Source organism: Nicotiana sylvestris, chromosome 8 (genome assembly GCF_000393655.2).
Source record: "Nicotiana sylvestris chromosome 8, ASM39365v2, whole genome shotgun sequence".
Taxonomy (NCBI): Eukaryota; Viridiplantae; Streptophyta; class Magnoliopsida; order Solanales; family Solanaceae; genus Nicotiana; species Nicotiana sylvestris.
In genome coordinates, this window is record NC_091064.1 from 112158054 (window position 1) to 112175772 (window position 17719).

At 35.8% G+C, this 17719-nt stretch overlaps 3 protein-coding genes across 10 annotated transcripts; 2 read left to right on the plus strand and 1 right to left on the minus strand.

The window, feature by feature from the left end:
- Positions 1–6388: 6388 nt before the first annotated feature.
- On the minus strand, positions 6389–10512 carry LOC104235395 (uncharacterized). 8 transcript variants are annotated; one of them, XM_070155562.1, is made up of 8 exons: positions 10348–10512; positions 10172–10270; positions 9731–9794; positions 8981–9077; positions 8191–8277; positions 8015–8113; positions 7206–7535; positions 6389–6722 (listed from the first exon to the last, which is right to left on the minus strand). In XM_070155562.1, the coding sequence occupies exons 5-8, from the start codon at positions 8218–8220 to the stop codon at positions 6630–6632; spliced, it is 552 nt and encodes a 183-aa protein (XP_070011663.1). In that variant the 5' UTR covers positions 8221–8277; positions 8981–9077; positions 9731–9794; positions 10172–10270; positions 10348–10512; the 3' UTR covers positions 6389–6629. The 8 variants fall into 8 exon arrangements, with proteins under 8 accessions (XP_070011663.1, XP_009787453.2, XP_009787452.2 ...); XM_009789151.2 differs by lacking the exon at positions 10172–10270; XM_009789150.2 differs by lacking the exon at positions 8981–9077 and having other exon boundaries at positions 10172–10231.
- An 864-nt stretch (positions 10513–11376) lies between these two features.
- Positions 11377–14019, plus strand: LOC104235398 (LRR receptor-like serine/threonine-protein kinase RGI1). The gene is made up of 4 exons (XM_009789157.2): positions 11377–11679; positions 12574–12640; positions 12747–12818; positions 13685–14019. The coding sequence occupies exons 1-4, from the start codon at positions 11377–11379 to the stop codon at positions 14017–14019; spliced, it is 777 nt and encodes a 258-aa protein (XP_009787459.2).
- A 114-nt stretch (positions 14020–14133) lies between these two features.
- On the plus strand, positions 14134–16274 carry LOC104235399 (probable LRR receptor-like serine/threonine-protein kinase At3g47570). Its single transcript, XM_009789158.1, has 2 exons — positions 14134–15832; positions 15922–16274. Exons 1-2 carry the CDS (start codon positions 14134–14136, stop codon positions 16272–16274), a joined length of 2052 nt encoding a protein of 683 aa, XP_009787460.1.
- Positions 16275–17719: the final 1445 nt, after the last annotated feature.

Genomic DNA, 17719 nt, shown 5'->3' on the forward strand with positions numbered 1-17719 from the left:
CATATTCCTTGCTTTATATCTAGTTTGAATACTAGAGTCTAAGGGAATGATTACATTTTGAAGGGGATATGAGATCTTGTGCTTCTAGTTTGATACTTAAACTTCAAGATTCGAGGGACCTGGTTCCTCCATATTCGATCCATCATTTACATCAAAAGAAGTATGACTTTCACTTTTTTTTCCAGCATCAGGAGTACCTGATACAGTATCAGCAACCCTTTGTTCAGCTTCAATTGAGGTAATAGAGGGACCAGGTTCCTCTGTGCCTTCTGGAGATTCTCCTGGTTCTTCTTTATCGCTCTACTTGACTTGACTCATCAAATCAGTCTTCCGATTTGCAATATCTATAGCTTCACTAGGAACTATTGTAAATTCTCCATCTTCATCTTTTTCGTTATGTTACCCTTTGCCACTTGATTCATGGGATTCATCAAAGATCGCATGCACACATTCATCTACACACTGGGTTCTTTTGTTGTAGACTTTGTATGACTTTCTTTGAGAGGAGTAACCAAGAAAAATTCCCTCATCACTTTTTGCATCAAATTTTCCCAAAGTCTTCTTACCATTATTGATAACAAAATGTTTGCATCCAAAGGCTCTCAAACAAGTGAGGTTTTCTCCCATTGAGCAGTTCATAGGGAGTCTTCTCGAGTAGAGACTTGATCATGCACCTATTAATAAAGTAGCAGGAAGTGTTGACTGCTTCAGTCCACGAACCAGGTCCTTCATAACCAACTTGTTCAGTAAAGAAAAACTTGCATGTCCCAGTCATCTGCGCTATAACTCAGCATCATCATCAATGGCACTTAGGCATGTTAGATCACCATTATTCAGTGAATGAAGCTCTACAACATAGATGTTCTTGAACCTTTTTGTCTGTTGACAACACTTCACCAGTTTTGATATTGGTAACAGTGTAAGAATTGGACAAGAACTTCACTTCATTTTCCTTGTCACAGATTTGAGACACACTCAACATGCTATATTTAAAGTCAGTCACATTGTACATATTTTCAATTGCATGGGAGAGTGTTTTGCCAATTTTTCCCAACACCAAGAATATAGCCCTTCTTGCGTCTCTAGAGGACACACTCCCACCTTGGAAGGCTTTGAATGAGAGAAAATCATCCATTCTTCTAGTCATATGCTTCGAGCGGCCACTATCCATGTACTATTTTTGGCTGCTTCCTCTCACTCCAGCCTGCAAATAAAATCACTGATTAGATTTAGGAAGCCAAGCCATCTTGGGTCCCTTATAATAATAGAGAAGGTGAATCAAACCTCTTTTTGCCCATGCTGCTAGCATATATTTTCTTTCCAAAGAACCAGGTTCCTCAGCAGTAGGTCTCTTTTCAACAAAAACTTATTTTTCTGTAGAGACTAAATTGTAGCTTTACAAGAATCCTTGTTATGACCCATTTGACCATAATAAGTACAAGGCCAATTATCAGCCACATTTACATACTTTCTATGAAGATTATAGGGAGTTCTAGCCTTTCGAAATTTGATTCCTTGCCTGTTTCCACCATTACTCTTGTACATAGGCATTATTAGATCAGAGGACCAGGTCCATTTAAGTGACTTATCAAGATTATATTTAACCCTATTCAGATCCTCATAAAGTTTTCTATTCTTTTCAAGCTCAACAACAAGACTTGTTTTAACTTTCTTAAGTTCATTCTTAATATCAAGTTGAGCTGCACTAGCTACTCCTTTTCCCTTAGGTGTATTCATCTATTTTTCTATTTGATTTTTCAACAAGGTATTTTTTCTAGTTATGTCTTCCACTTGTTCTTTCAGATCTGCAAGTACGACCACCATGTCATCCCTCTCTTGTTCTACATCACCAATTTCTTCAATTAATGTATTTTTCTTACTTGTCCTACATCACCAGATCTGTAATTAAGACCACCTCATCTTCCTCCTTGTCCTCATCATCATCGGATTTAGCCATGAATGCAAATATAGAATCATATTCTGAGGATTCATTTTCAATAGCCATCATAGATGTATCTCCTTGGTCATCTTCACCTTCAGATTCATGGGAGGAATCTCCCTAAGCAGCTAGTGCTTGCTTCACCACGTTATCAGCAACATCTCTTCTTTTGAACCTTCTGTCAGGGATCAGATTCCTCTTAACTGCTTTGTTAATGTTGTTTTTATAATGATTCTATTTGTGGAGTGAACAGTCTTTAATGAAGTATCCGGGCTTTCCACACTTATGACAACAATCATTTCTTTTGAAGTTTCTGCTCGAACTTCCTCTCTTGGGAATCCTACTATTTCTTCTATTCATCTTTTGGAATCTTTGAGTGAGATACACCATGTCAGATTTATCACTACTTGGAGTCGTTATTGGAAGCCTTGAGAACCAGGTTCTTCTCCTTCTTGAGCTCTCTTATTTCACGATCTTTTTTTCTCTTCATCTCATAGGTTTTGAGATTTCCTATAAGCTCGTCAATAGTCAACTTCTGCACATTTTTAGCTTCAGTGATCGCATTAACTTTGCTCTCCCAGGAACCTGGTAGAACATTGAGTATCCTCTAGACCAGCTTGTTGGTTGGAATGATTTCACCAACTGAAAGAAGCTCATTGATTATAGAGGTGTAACGGGTATGCATATCTTGAATAGACTAGTTCATACTCAGTTTTAAGCATATCTAGCTTGGATTGCTTTACCTAGTAGTTCTCTCATATGCAGTTTGGAGAGCTTCCTAGATCTCTTTGGCAGATTCACATGCTGAGATGCGATTATATTCATCTTGTCCAATATCACAAACAAGAATCTTCTTTGCCTTGAAGCTCTTTTCAACAGCCTTTCGATCAGCATCGTTGATTCCTTTCTAGTCTTTAGGATAGTACGTATCCCCTCTCAAACAACTTTCGTAGGAACAAAAGGACCATCACAAATCATGTCCCACAACTCGGAGTCCTCAGCCATGATGAAGTTATGCATTCTTGTTTTCCACTATCCATAATACTTGCCATTGAATCTTGGAAGTCTTGTGGTTGATTGATCTTCCTCGAGGTTTGGTAGAGCAGCCATAATGTAGATCCTTTCTAGGTTTTAAACTTTTAGAAAGAACCTTCTCTAATAACAATTAATAGAAATTAAGATCCACCAAACGGTATAGAGAACTAGATTCTCTATCTGTTCCAACAATAAATAAGCAGAAAGTAAATAACACACGATATTTACATGGAAAACTCCCTGCTCAAGGGATTAAAAACCACAACCTACCCCAATAGAATTTTAACTCCACTAAATCGAGCAAACACCAGATTACAACCTATTGCAATATAGAAATTAAACTCTTAATTTCCTGGCCCCTTAAAATAACTCTGTTGTAAGCCCTTTGCAATAACTCTATTACAAAGCAATAAACCTTGACTAACTTTAGTCAAGAAATCAAACCAAACGATGATTGAAATATGTCCTACAAAGACACTTCTTGAAAATAGTGTAGGATTACAAATGAAGAACAAAATAATGAAGATTCAATAAACCTAAGGACTTAATCGGATCTGGTCCTTGAGGTTGTAGTAGCTTTGTTCTTGAAAGAGCCTTGAAGGCAATGGTGGCTAGAACTTGAGAGAATATGATTTTTTTGATTTGCAAGTACTAGGTTAAACCTTGTATCATGTTCTATATATATGAGAGAGCATGCGAAAAGAGATAGAGATATTTCATCTTTTAATTTGGCCTATAGCAAGCTGCAGTTGTGCTGCTATACTGCTGCCAGTCGGTACGGTGCGACAGCTTTTACAACTATAGAGTTGACTGTACGATGGCCAAGGGAACTGATCACATCTGGTCCATATCTAGTTCCTCGAGAAAGTTTGACCAGCATCAAAACATGAAGTAACATATATGTTGCCAGTCGATACATTGCAACAACTTTTATAACTTTAGAGTTGACTGTACGACGGCCACAGGAATAGATCATATCTGGTCCCTATCTGGTTCCTCGACAACGTTTGGCCAATATTAAAACATGAAGTAACATATCTGTTGCCGGTCGGTATAGTGCAACAACTTTTACAACTGTAGAGTTGATTGTACGACAGCCAAGTGAACTGATCGTATCTGGTCCCTATCTGGTTCCTTGAGAACGTTTGACCAGCATCAAAACATGAAGTAACATATCATCAAGGCCAAAGGAACTGCTCACAACTGGTTCCTATCTGGTTCCTCGAGACTGTTTGGCAAATCATCAAAACACAAAATAGCATAACATATCACAAACTATATAGGGTCGAACCGGTCATAAATTGGCTAGCCCGGCCTGATACACCTTTAATTCGTAGTATGCATCACTTTTGGACTTTTTTCCAATTAATATTTTGTTACGAATCTTGTATAGACTTCTAGTTATACTGATTTCAGGAGCAAAACATGTCAGCATGTTTACTTTGACAAGATCGACTTTGGAAAACAACCGACTTTTATTTAATGGGATTGTCAATCCCCAATTAGGAAAGCATACATGAATTGAATGATCCAGGTTGCATATGATAACTTTCCTAATAAAGGCTCTATTTCCATTGACCAAATAATAACTTTAATAAAAAGAACTAACAATCTTTACAAAGAGACTGCAATCACAAGTAGTACTTTCCAGGTATTCGTAGATTTGAAAAATGTGGTTATACTATTATTGATTAGAATCTTGAGATAGATTTGCTTCCATCTCTGTTCAAAAGTAATTGGAGTTCTTTAATATTATATTACTTGGCTTATTCTAACTTCTAGTGCAGATAGTCAATGTTGTTAAACAAAAGGTCAAAGAAATTGCATGGCTTATGTTGTACTTTGAAGGAGTCTCTTCCTTAAAACCTATACATCTACCGACCCTACACTATTTTGGTTTGACGAGTTATATATAGTATAAATGAACAGTAAGAGGTACAAACCCAATAATTATATGGCAGTAGCCTGTAGGTAGACGTGAAATAAAGCTTTACTATTTTAAGTTCAATAAAACTTTGAATATTACATGTAAAAATGGATCCAGAATTTAAAGTTTATGAATTTCAATAGCAACCTTAATTAAGAGCACCATAAAATATTTATAGATATTTAGCAAGTTTCTTATTATAAAATACAATATGGACAAAAGTTACTTAACCAAACCTCCCATCCGCCCTTTGATTATATGAAAGTTTTTGCTGAGAAAATACGTACATATGATCATTAATCTCGCCCAAACGACATTAACATTGATCTATAATGACATGTAGTATCTCATGAGTTCTGCCCACTATTACTACGGAAAAAGCCGGCCTTCCCTTCGCTACCCAAAAAGTTAGCTACTTCTATTAATGATTCATTAACTTATATACCCAAAAGGGATATGGGCGCCAGGTAAGGGCGGAGCTAGAGTTTCATACGGAGGTTCGGCCGAACCCAATAGCTTTGGTCCAAACTCTATATTTGTCGTTAAAAATTTATTGAATATGTACAAATTATTAATTTAGAACCCAGTAACTTCGAAGGAATATAATTTAAATGCTGGCTTTTGCCCAATCGAGTTTTACCATAACAACTAGGCAGAGTTTAATTCCTTCAAAAATTGACTACTCAACCATGTTAATCGCATTGATTAAGTCGCCTATTCCCGAAATTTGAAAAGTTAAAGGGGAACAAAAATAAGGTTTTAAAGCCTAAGAAGGAACGCATTCGTGCTGAATTTGAACGAGTCTGCTTCGAGTATAGTGATGCCATGCAATTTGTAATTCAGCTCTTACGTAATTTTCGTCAAATTAAGATTTTGTCCTGAGCTATTGTCTACCTGACTTCCTTTTAACCATTATGTTCCTCTCTTTATAAATGGTCTTAGTCTAATAGTCTCTCATAGTTACGTTCTTGAGAAAACCAAGATTCCCAATTTGACCATAACACTATTATTTTGTCAAGTAATCTATCCCGTGGGTTTTAGATTCAGATGATGACATTTTAATCGCAATGCCGTTCTTTAACCTTGAATCTAGACATGAATAGCAGATAAAACTGAGTAAATTGATTAACTCACTACAAGAAAACGGGGTTATTACGGCGGTTATTTTAGCATATAATGGCGGTTTGAAACCGCCATAATACACATTAACGGCGGCTTTTAAAAGCGCCACAATCCCGTCTGCCAAAATTATATTATGGCATTTTTGGGCAAACCGCCGTAATTACATGTGAAAACCGCCGTATTTTAACAGTTTTAATGTGGCTTTTATTTTTGCATATTAAGGCGGGTTTAAACCGCCATAATGTGTTTTTTCTGCTTCAGCCTTTTCACAATCCTATTTTTTCACATTTAGAGTCCTATTTATTGAATGCTATGCTTTGAAACTTCTGTAGCTCTTCATAATCAATTAAACCCAATATAGAATATTAAAAAAGAAAAAATATTCATTATATAAAACACAAGTATACCAAAATTACATCATCCAAATATTAATGCTTCAAAGTGTATTTCAACAGTAATATCCAAAAGATTCATAGTTGATACAACAAAATAATCACAAATTCACACTTAAGTATACCAAAATTACATCATCCAAATATTAATACTTCAAATTGTATTTCCACAGTAATATCCAAAAGATCCATAGTTGATCCTATAAAATAATCACTAATTCACACTTGGACGATCATCATTGTTACTTTCATCTAAAGATCTTCTTAGTTCAACTATTGATGGTGCATCACTTCCTAAATCTGGTGCCTGAAAAAAAAGGAAGAAAAAATACAATTAATAAGCAAATAACTAAAATGTTAACAGGTAAGCTGAAGTAGTAGGACTGGATTTACTATGAGACTCTTGTTTAGTCTGATAAATATACCAATAATAGTTTATTTGTATGAATATTCGAAGCCAAACGACTAATCACTTTAATGAGAGATTTTGTATTTTATTTCTGTTTTTTTGTCAACTATTAACTATTTAAACTCTCTTTACAATTTGGAACATGACCACAAGTAAAAACTTCTGAAATTTTTTAAACCCCACACAATCTTTTCTCTATTAGCAGCCCATCATTTTCTTGGCCGCAAGTCCAGGTTTTATTGTCACAGTTCCATCATTTCCAACCAAAGCACTGTATTTATCCTTCCTAGTAAAATTAGTGCACTCATACGATAACGTTGCGGCATATAACCATAAGAAAAGCAAGTAACTAAAATTTTACTGTAGCAAGAGAACTTATACCTGTGGAGGAGTGAAAAATAAGTGAGCAAACTCCTCGGGGATATTCTCTATGTTCCTTTCATATAAGCTAATTAGTGCATTTAATTTTGATTTCACATCTGTTATCTCTTGCTGCCACGCTGGAGTTGGAGCGGTAGTGCTAGATGAACCCACATAACCACGACGGTATCTCGCAGATGTCTGTTTGAATGCTACAGTTGGAACTACACCCAAGCCTAAACTTCGAACACAGCCGGGGTGCTCGGGACCGAATACTATGCCAAGTGCATCATTTGGTGAAGGTTCATCAAAACTTTCTGCTCTTTCAGTTCGAATTTCTTCAATTCTTTCCTACAAAAATTGAAGAAGCATAAACTGAGCAATATGAAGGTGCTTGGAACTTGGAAATGACAAGAATTATACACTAAACTGCTAGCTAAAACATGAATCAAACCATTAACAGATCCATAACACCACATCCCAAAATGAAATGCAAATTATACCATATGGTCTAGCCAAAATTCCCGTAGAAGCAGCAGATCTCATTTAACACTAATCTGCTAACATAACAACACTAATCACCTCATATATATCATTTCCGTAGAAGCAGAAGATCTCATTTCCATAGAACACAAAAAAACCGCACTAAATGACTTCATATATATCAACATCGAAACTCACAGCAAAAAATATTGTCACCAACAACCTATCATGCATCTCAGACTATCAAAATGCTAGTGGAAATATTTGTGGAAACCCACTAGACAAGCAATACCAATCTAAAATTAAAATATAATTTCACAGCAGAAGGCACCAAAAATGTTACTTACCCCAATCACCCTAGCCTCATCAGTTACATAACTCCCATCTTTCCATTTATGAGTCTCAGTCCACATTTTGCCTCGATCAAAAGCTTTTCCCATCGCCTTCTGAAATTTTTAAAACGAATAATGTTAGTAATTAATTGAGAACATATATCTTATCTAAGTTAAGCGCTTTAAACTACCATTGCATCCCTTCTTTTAGCCAAACTCATAGCACCACAAGTATGAGGAAGTTGATTTTTTCGAATTTGTGCATTCTTGAAATGCTCCTACAAATTAAATAGGTGAAATTCTATTATACAAGACCAAAATAAGCAAAAGCAGAAGCAAGAGAAGTAGTAGAGAAGAAGAAGCAGAAACAGAAGTAGATACAGTAGCAGAAGCAGCAGCAGAAGCAAAAGAAGAAGCAGATAGCAGTAGCAGAAGCAACTATAAAGCTTGTTAACATTTGTTCTAGCAAAAGAAGAAGCAGATAACAATTCTAATATCATACTTATCGCCTTGTCAGTCATTCGACAAAGACACTTTATATGATACATTTTGATTAGAAAGGACAATTTGGAATACTTCGTACACCCTTCGTATAATGGTTGATTGCCATCTTCGACCAATTCATAAAACTTTGTATAATCTTCATTATGCCCCTCAACGTGCCCTTCATCAAATATTTCTTCTCTATTTATATGATTAGAAAACACACCAGGCTCGTTGACATTGTTCCTGGTGAACCCAAACGCATCATTAATCATAATTTCCATTGGATCTTGGGGCTGTAAATTATCTTCTATGATATGGGTGCTCTGAGAAGTTTGTTGCACGGTTGCATTTGATTCTTCACCATGCCAATACCAAAATGTGCAGTTTTTTGGGAAAGGTTTAAGAATCAGGTGCTCTTCAACTACATCTCTTCTTTGACACTTGTTAAAATCACATATTGGACAAGGACACTTAATTACGCGCCCATCAACTTACCCGTGCTCAAAAGCAAAATCCAAAAATTGTCTTAGACCATCTGCATATTCAGGTGTGTTTCGTGGTTTGCTAGTCCAAGATTTATCAATTGGCATGGCTAGAAAGGAAGACATAAGATAACATCACAATATTAAAACTGAAAAGATAGTTCAAAAGCTTATATGTGAAAAACATAACCTCTGAATATATCCACTTAATTTGAAAAGCCATTGCCAACTTAATTAACATGAAAAGTCACATCACTTCTACATTAATTAATTTTGAATGCAACCTCATATTGTAATCTCTTCAAATGCAGAATTGTTGAATGTCAAATACAGCTCTTTAAATGGTAAACAAATTAAGAAATGGTCTATTAATAATTGAAACGAAAGTACTATTTAGGTTTCTTGTACAGTTAAAGTTTAACTTCAGATTATTCCTGCATTTTTGCTTTTAGTTTCAAAATCCATAAAGCCTAAGGAAAGACATAACCTGCAATAATTAGTGAATATATCCACTTAATCTGAACTAAGTTTTTCTCTAAAAAAATTTGCTCATACACTGTGTCAAACAGTTAACTTACTACTTCAGATTCTTACAGTTGGATGGCATATCTTTCTACCTATACAATTGGTAACCGTTTGATAGATAAGTTGAACCTATTATAGCAGAAAGCTCTGCTAATCCGCTAGTGACAAATGAAATAATCAATCTACTTTTTAATAAAAAGAAATCTGCTCAAAAGAAAGGACAAAATTAAACTGATACCTCTCAAATGTTTTACTGTCGACGTCGATCCCAATAGCTTCATCAACAGTTTTTGATCTCTCGGCTACATATCAAGCCCATATATAATATTTAGGTTAATATTAGCAATAATAACAAATTAAAATATCAAAATTAAGTGCATGCAATCAAAATACCAAACAAAGCAGCAAACATTTAAAGAAGTACCAAACTAATTGAATAGAAAAATAACAAAAAATGGACTCAAAAAAATAAAGAACGGAAACCATTAGAAAATTAATGTTTTTCTAGTAATAGATTACTATTTTGGATGTTATATATTTAATTGACTGAATGAATCATAGATTATCGGACTGAGGAAAAAAATTTAGAAAAAATTGGGAAAAATCGCTACATGCATGAACCCTAATAAAGAGAAAAAGAACTTTTGGTACTAAACATGAACCCTAATCGCTACATTACCTGAGATTATTGAAGCTGCTAAATGAATTTCATGTACTTTTTCTAATTTGAATCTCGATTCTTCTAACCGGAGAAACAGATTGGGAGAAATAGAAGAATCTGAAGTTAGAAAATTGGGAGTTCAATTTGTGCTAAACTATAAATGTTTCCAGCGTTATTAGAGGGGAATGCATTACCTCAGCTGCAATTGTTTGGAGATTGTGAGTTTTACATTCCAGCAGCCTTCAATAAGAATGAATCGGGGGAAGGAATTGGGGGAAATAGAAATTGGGGGAAAGATATACGAGACTTATGGAGGGAAAGAAATTGGGGAAATTCTGGAGGGAGTCTCAAAATGTGAGGAGGAAATACTAAAACTTATTAAAGGAATAGTTAAAATATTTTGATTAAAATATTACGGCGTTTCTAACCGCCACAATACGAAATAATGGCCACTATAAAAAAATTTAATTCAGCGGCCGGTAAAACGTCATTTTTAATTATATTTTGGGGCGGTTATTTGGAACCGCTGTAATATAACCGCCACAATAATTCCGATTTTTTGTAGTGACTATCCCTGTAAAATTCCCCGAGAATTGCAGTCAATTTCAGCAATGTGATAAATAAAACAAAAAATCTCAAACATATTACGTCAATAGAAACTAGCTAGTGTGTAATACATTACATGATATCTTCGATGCATAATATCAGTTAGACAACTGTTGAAGCAATTACAGACATTATATATATAGATGGTTAATTGAAAAAGAAAGCTTACAAACTTGCTAATAATTAACCACACAACTAGCTAGAGAAGTTGCAGTGAAATGGTTGCCTTCAAGACTATGAATATAGTTATAGCACCCCTTTTGTTAATGCACTTGTTGGAGACAACTAATGCAGCTGCTTCCAGCAACATTACAACCAATGAGGCTGCTCTTTTAGCCTTCAAGTCTCAAATAACTTTTGACCCCTTTGAAATTTTGTCCAATAACTGGACAAAAGGGACTGAAATTTGCAATTGGATTGGCATTTCTTGCAGTAGAAGGCATCATGAAAGAGTGACAGCATTAGTCCTCAGAAGCTTGTGATTTGGAGGTTCCGTTGCTAAAGAAATTGGGAATCTCTCCTTCCTTAGGATTCTGGATATTGCAAACAACAGTTTCCATGGCAAAATCCCCTATGAAATCGGGCGTCTTAGGCGCATAGAGTACTTGTCCTTGCAAATGAATAATCTCACTGGTGAAATCCCAGCAAGTATTGGGTTGCTTAACAAGATTGATATACTGGATCTTTCTGATAATAATTTACATGGACATGTTCCTTTCAATGTCTCCCCATCCTTATTGATCATGGATTTGGGACAAAATGGTCTTACTGGCAATATCCCAACGGAATTTTGTACTAGCGTTCCAAATTTGCAGGGTTTATCACTCTCAAATAATCAATTAGTAGGCCAAATCCCAAGTGGGCTGAATAAATGCACACAACTTCTTTATCTTTCCTTGTCATATAATCAGAGCTCACAGGTAACGTTCTTGGACTACATTTTCTTTTCTTTCTTCTGTATTTGGTTTTTTTCCCGTTGAATCTTACTGTCTGGTGAGCAAGGTTTTCAGGATGACAATCCTAAGTGAAATCGTTTTCTTGATAAGATCATAGGATATTACAAACAACAACAACAACCCAGTATAATCCCACTTAGTGGGGTCTGGGGAGGGTAGTGTGTACGCAGACCTTACCCCTACCCTAGGGTAGAGAGGCTGTTTCCAAATAGACCCCCGACATCCTTCCCTCCAAGAACTTCCCACCTTTGCTCTTGGGGAGACTTGAACCCACAACCTCTCGGTTGGAAGTGGGGGTTGCTTACCATCAGAGCAACCCCTCTTGTCCAAAAATGCCTTTTATTATATTTATTTCTAGACGTTGGCCGCGCCGTTTATATCTCTTAAAATTGAGCTAAATATAAATAAACCTAGGTCTAATAAAGAAAACATGGATTCTGCGGGATAAATGTGATCCCTCCTTCATTAATCAGATGTCTCGAGTTCGAGAATTTAGAATGGAGATAGAACTCCTTATAGGGAGAGCTTTTCCCCCTTTATTGACCCCCATAGCACGAATCTGAAATAGTGGAGTCAGATATTTCAAATACCGGATAAAAGAAAACCTGGATTAGAATTAAGCTGAGCATAAGATGTGCCTAAGTTAGATTCTTTGAACTCAAATATTGCAAAATCAAATTTAAATTCATTGAATTCATCCTATAGTTCATTTTAACATTTTCACTTATTTATTGAGAAAAAAAATAATAGTATCAAAATTTAAATAAATGTCACTGATAAATAGCTTAATTAGTTCCATTCTTTCTTAATTTAAGAGGATGTGAGTTTGTTTATCCTAAGTCTCAATTGTCTGGCCAGCTCCCAAGTGGTTTAGACAAATGCAAAGAGCTTGTATATTTAGCCTTATCATATAACCTGTTCAGAGGTAAAGTTATTGAGCCATTTTCTTTCTTTGCTCCTTTTGGTTAATGTTGACAATAAAGGTTGCTAGAATCATTAGTCAAAACGTCTTGTAATGTCGTATTCTACAGGAAACCTGCCTAGTCAAATGTGGAACTCGACAAAACTTCAAGATCTATTTCTTGGATGGAATAACTTAACAGGTACTAATCAAGCAGTTGGCTCTATGTCTAAAAATGTTCTTCTTTAACAACTTTGATAGGTTAAACTGAGATTTACTAACTTCGATATATATTACTGGAAAATTTTACGTTAACTCCTCACCTCGCGGCACTAGAGATCTTTGAAATTTCCAAACACTTAGAAATCATTTAATAGAAAATGTTAATAATTCAAGTTTCAGTAGCAAAAAATGTTAGTGCAACACTTTGTTCTTCATTTCCAAACAAGTTAGAACAACTACATCAACCCCATGTTAGTTTGGGTTGATTATATGAATCCTCAATGTTCATGTCGCTCCATTTAGACCTGTCCCAATCCAATATCCAATCATTCATGTTTTCTTATAGTAGAATTTCTCACACGTACACTTTCTACTGGCATTTAGATATTTAATAAGATTAAAAGCCTGCTAGCGAACATTGAACTAAGTAAACATACAAACATAAGTAAGCCTTAATCCCGACAAGCTGGTATCGCCTATATTGATCTTTATCTTCCATTCTGCTCTTGTCTATGCTAAGTCTAAACGGAATCCAATAGATAGTACATAGTTCTTTTGCTTTCTTTTTACCCTATGTCGGGTATTTCATGGTTCACTTTTGGTATATAAGCAACAGAGATAAAAATATAGGAACATGGTTAAAGTATAGATTATAGAATGAATCTAATTTCATATTGATCTTCAATAGAATGTTGAAACAGTTACAAGGGTTGTTCCCTTCAGGATATGGACATAAACGTATAATGCATAAAACTTTTATCTAGCTAGCAGTTAAGTGATAGGAGTACTACTTCACAGTATTGGAATATTTAGTGCATAATCACACAATTTACATAAATTTTACAGGACATATACCAAGTGAAATTGATAACCTATCAGCACTTCAAAGATTAAGTCTCCGACGGAACAATTTGGTGGGATTTCTTCCACCATCTATTGGAAATTTGTCGAATCTAGAGATGATAGACCTAGGTGAGAACAGTTTACGGGGTGACATTCCTCGGGAATTTGAACATCTTGTAAATCTGAAAGAACTGTATCTTAGCTCAAACAGATTATCAGGTGAAGTTCCAAGGTCTATTTTCAACATTTCTGGACTAGAAAAGATTGCATTTGTAGCAAATAATGAGCTTTCAGGAATACTTCCCTCAAACATAGGCCATAGCCTTCCAAATTCTTGAAGGCCTTTATCTTGGGAGAAACCAGTTCAGTGGGCTGATTCCTAGCTCCATCGTAAATTCCACCAAGCTTATCATCTTGATCTTGGCCGCAATCTGTTTACTGGGCATGTACCTATGAATCTTGGAAATCTACAACAGCTTCAATTCATCAGCTTGCAAATAAACCAATTGACAAATGATCCTTCTATGCGCGAGTTAAGTTTTCTTACCTCTCTATCCAATTGCAAGTATCTGAAGACCGTTCAAATAGGAGGCAATCAATTCAATGCAAGTCTTCCAAAATTCCTAGGCTCAGGCAACTGGTCCTTTTCCCTTGAAAATTTCATTGCTGCTAATAATGGTATCACAGGAAATATACCAACTAACTTCAGTAACTTGAGGAACCTGGGGTGGTTAAGCTTGGGATATAATAAGCTTATCGGTACGATTCCACCAGATTTGGGGAACTTGAGGAAATTGCAAATGTTGAAACTGGACAATAATAATATAGATGGAATTATACCGACTAGCCTGTGTAACTTGGAGAACATGTTTATAATTAGCTTGAGCCAAAATCAGCTTTCTGGGGAAGTACCAAGTTGCTTTGGAAATCCTTCTTCTTTAAGAGAACTCTCCTTAGATTCCAATGTGCTAATTTCCAGTATTCCACCAACTTTTTGGAGGAATAAAGATATTTCAGTTGTCAATTTATCCTCCAATTTTCTAAATGGATCTCTTGCACTAGAAATGGGAAACTCAAGGAGTTTGCAGATACTACATTTATCTGGTAATCGGTTCTCTGGTCAAATTCCAAGCACAATTGGACAACTTCAAAATTTGGTTATCCTTTCATTGTCAATGAATATGTTAGATAGGCCTATACCTAAATCGTTTGAAGATTTAGTTTCATTGGAATACTTGGATCTATCCAGAAACAAGCTATCCGGCATGATTCCCATGTCCTTGAGGAATCTTGAACATCTCATGTATTTCAATGTCTCGTACAATGGGCTCATGGGTGAAATTCCAGATGGAGGGCCATTCGTAAACTTTACAGCTGAATCATTTATGGGTAACCCTGCATTATGTGGAGCATCCCGGTTCCATGTGATGCAATGCAGAGTCAGTAGTCCTAAAAGACCAAAAAAGAAGAGGGTTGTAACTTTTGTTCTTGCATCAGTTGCCTCAGGAGTTGCAATGACCAGCATTTTCATCGTTTGGTTACTGAAATATCGAAAAAGGAGTAGGGAACTTCCTCTAGTGGATACATTTGTTCAAGTACATATGAGGATTTCGTACCATGATATTGCTCAAGGGACAAACAACTTTGATGAAGCAAACTTGATTGGGAGGGGGAGCCTTGGATTGGTGTACAAAGGGACACTTGCAGATGGAAAGGTTGTGGCAATCAAGGTATTCAATGCAGAAATGCAACATGCATTCAGAAGTTTTGATGTGGAGTGCCAAGTTCTACGAAGCATTCGACATAGGAACCTTGTTAAGGTGATAAGTAGTTGTGCGAATTTTGATTATAAAGTGTTGGTGCTAGAGTACATGCCCAATGAAAGCCTTGATCGTTGGCTTCACTCTCCCGACAAATTTTTGGATTTAACTCAAAGATTAAAGGTGATGGTTGATGTGGCTTCTGCTATGGAGTATTTACATGGAGGTCATTTGTTTGTAGTCGTTCATTGTGATTTGAAACCAAGTAACATACTTTTGGATGGAGATATGGTGGCGAAAGTGAGTGACTTTGGGATATCCAAACTTCTAACAGCTGAGACGCTAATAGCACATACCAAAACCTTGGGTACTATTGGCTACATGGCACCAGGTAAATGTTACTACCAAGTTAATTTGAGTAAATTTTAAACGACGTTAATTATTTTCATTAATGGGGGGATTACATGAATTTTTTGGCAGAGTATGGTTCAGAAGGCAAAATCTCAACCAAGGGAGATGTTTATAGATTTGGTATTCTGTTAATGGAGACTTTGACAAGAAAGAGCCCTGTGGATGATCTATTTGTCGGAGACTTCACCTTGAAAAAATGGATATGCCAATCATTACCAAACCGAATGGTGGATGTAGTGGACATTAATTTATTTTCACTGGATGACGAAAATTTTATGTCGAAAGAGAGCTTCAAATCAATCATGGAATTAGCTTTTGAATGCACAAATGACTTGCCTCATGAGAGAATTAGTATGGAAGATGTTAATGTTCGACTCAAGAAGATCCTAACTCAATTTCTGCAAAATGTAATGACAAACTAAACGGTAGTGCTGAAGTCTATAATGGAATCATTTCTTCACGGGCAAATTGAAAATATTTGATAGAACTTTAAGAGATTGAAAATCTTTCACTTCAATTGTTTCAAAAATTTGTTTTGTGTTTATTCTTCTTTATGTGTGAAGTTCTTTGTGTACGTATCAGCTTTCTTCTTTTCCTTTTTTCCTTCTTCCTAGCATCAATCTACAACCTATGGATAATATGTGTGTTCATATATAATTATGTTTCTTTTTTTAAACCGAGAAATCCACTGAGTATAATGGGGCACGACTCGAAACTTGGTAGATAATGGGCCCGCTTCTATATCTTTCTCCACACAAATACTACTAGGATTTTTGTGAGGGGTAGGTTTCGAACCATTTCTCTGCACCTAACCTACCATATATGATTATATTTTTTAATGACAACAAGTCGATATTGTTCACAGAAATTCGAATGTTTATTCATCTGTAATCAGTAAGAGATCTTGTTAACTGATACCCCTGGATAAATTCTCAGTGCATTGGGTGGCCTGAAACTACTTACCACACAATACAGAAGAAAGTTGCAATTTCATTAACACTAGCATAATTATGAAATATTAGCTGATAGAAGCAGTAGTAATGCTAAAGGAACATATCAATTAACACACAAAACACTTGCACTACTTTATGTGAGGTGCATAGATGAAGCATTTGCCAAAAATGTGTATTAGATGTCCATCTTTTGCCGCTGCAAGGATTAAAGAAGGAAGGAAACAGTAAGATTACCTAGGAACCAAAACTGTTTTGGACAAATGAATAAATAGAAATTAAGAAAAGAAGCATATTACTTGAGCACTTCACTACAATTTGACAACTTAACATCAAGGATCTAGCCCTGATCAGCAAATATGGATTTCATGATCGGGAGTTACACCATGAACACGCCTCGAACATATGCAATACCCAATATAAGTTTAGAGAACTGGAAACAACAGAGTGATTTTTGCACTACAACTGAGAGAAACATCTGAGAAACCAGAAAGAGATTTTCTGAGACACCAACAATACAGACGAATACCGCTGGAAACGTAAGTCAATCAAATACTGACGAATCACGATGGAAATGTTTAAAGCACAAAAAGAGTGCCCCAAATCTAATTACACTCTTGATCATACAAAATACTAGTATATTAGAATCTTAACTAGAATTATACAGGGGATTGCAGTGATTTGAAAGCCTAAAACCAGAAAAGCGACAGTTTAAGGGTCTGATTTGGCCTTATACTATGCCTTATTTATCCCCCATTTGAGTTTCTTATGAAAAATATCATCACCTTTATACATTAGTTGCACATTTATCCTTACCCGTTAAAAGCACCTCTCTTAGATTTTTAAGGAGCACGGCATCCTCTTATTGGACCAACTGACCGGCCCCAACTCTTAATTAAAACCCGCCCGATCCAACC

What these genes read in the sequence shown, in the direction of transcription:
- LOC104235399 (XM_009789158.1), top strand. Translation starts at nt 14,134, where the DNA reads ATGAATCTTGGAAATCTACAACAGCTTCAATTCATCAGCTTGCAAATA. An exon ending in TATTGGCTACATGGCACCAG is followed by an intron (nt 15,833 to 15,921) that starts GTAAATGTTACT and finishes ATTTTTTGGCAG; the next exon opens with AGTATGGTTCAGAAGGCAAA.
- LOC104235398 (XM_009789157.2), top strand. Translation starts at nt 11,377, where the DNA reads ATGAATAATCTCACTGGTGAAATCCCAGCAAGTATTGGGTTGCTTAAC. An exon ending in ATCATATAACCTGTTCAGAG is followed by an intron (nt 12,641 to 12,746) that starts GTAAAGTTATTG and finishes CGTATTCTACAG; the next exon opens with GAAACCTGCCTAGTCAAATG. An exon ending in TGGATGGAATAACTTAACAG is followed by an intron (nt 12,819 to 13,684) that starts GTACTAATCAAG and finishes TAAATTTTACAG; the next exon opens with GACATATACCAAGTGAAATT.
- LOC104235395 (XM_009789148.2), bottom strand. Translation starts at nt 8,220, where the DNA reads ATGAGTTTGGCTAAAAGAAGGGATGCAATG. An exon ending in ATGAGGCTAGGGTGATTGGG is followed by an intron (nt 7,536 to 8,014) that starts GTAAGTAACATT and finishes CAATTTTTGTAG; the next exon opens with GAAAGAATTGAAGAAATTCG. An exon ending in TATTTTTCACTCCTCCACAG is followed by an intron (nt 6,723 to 7,205) that starts GTATAAGTTCTC and finishes CTTTTTTTTCAG; the next exon opens with GCACCAGATTTAGGAAGTGA.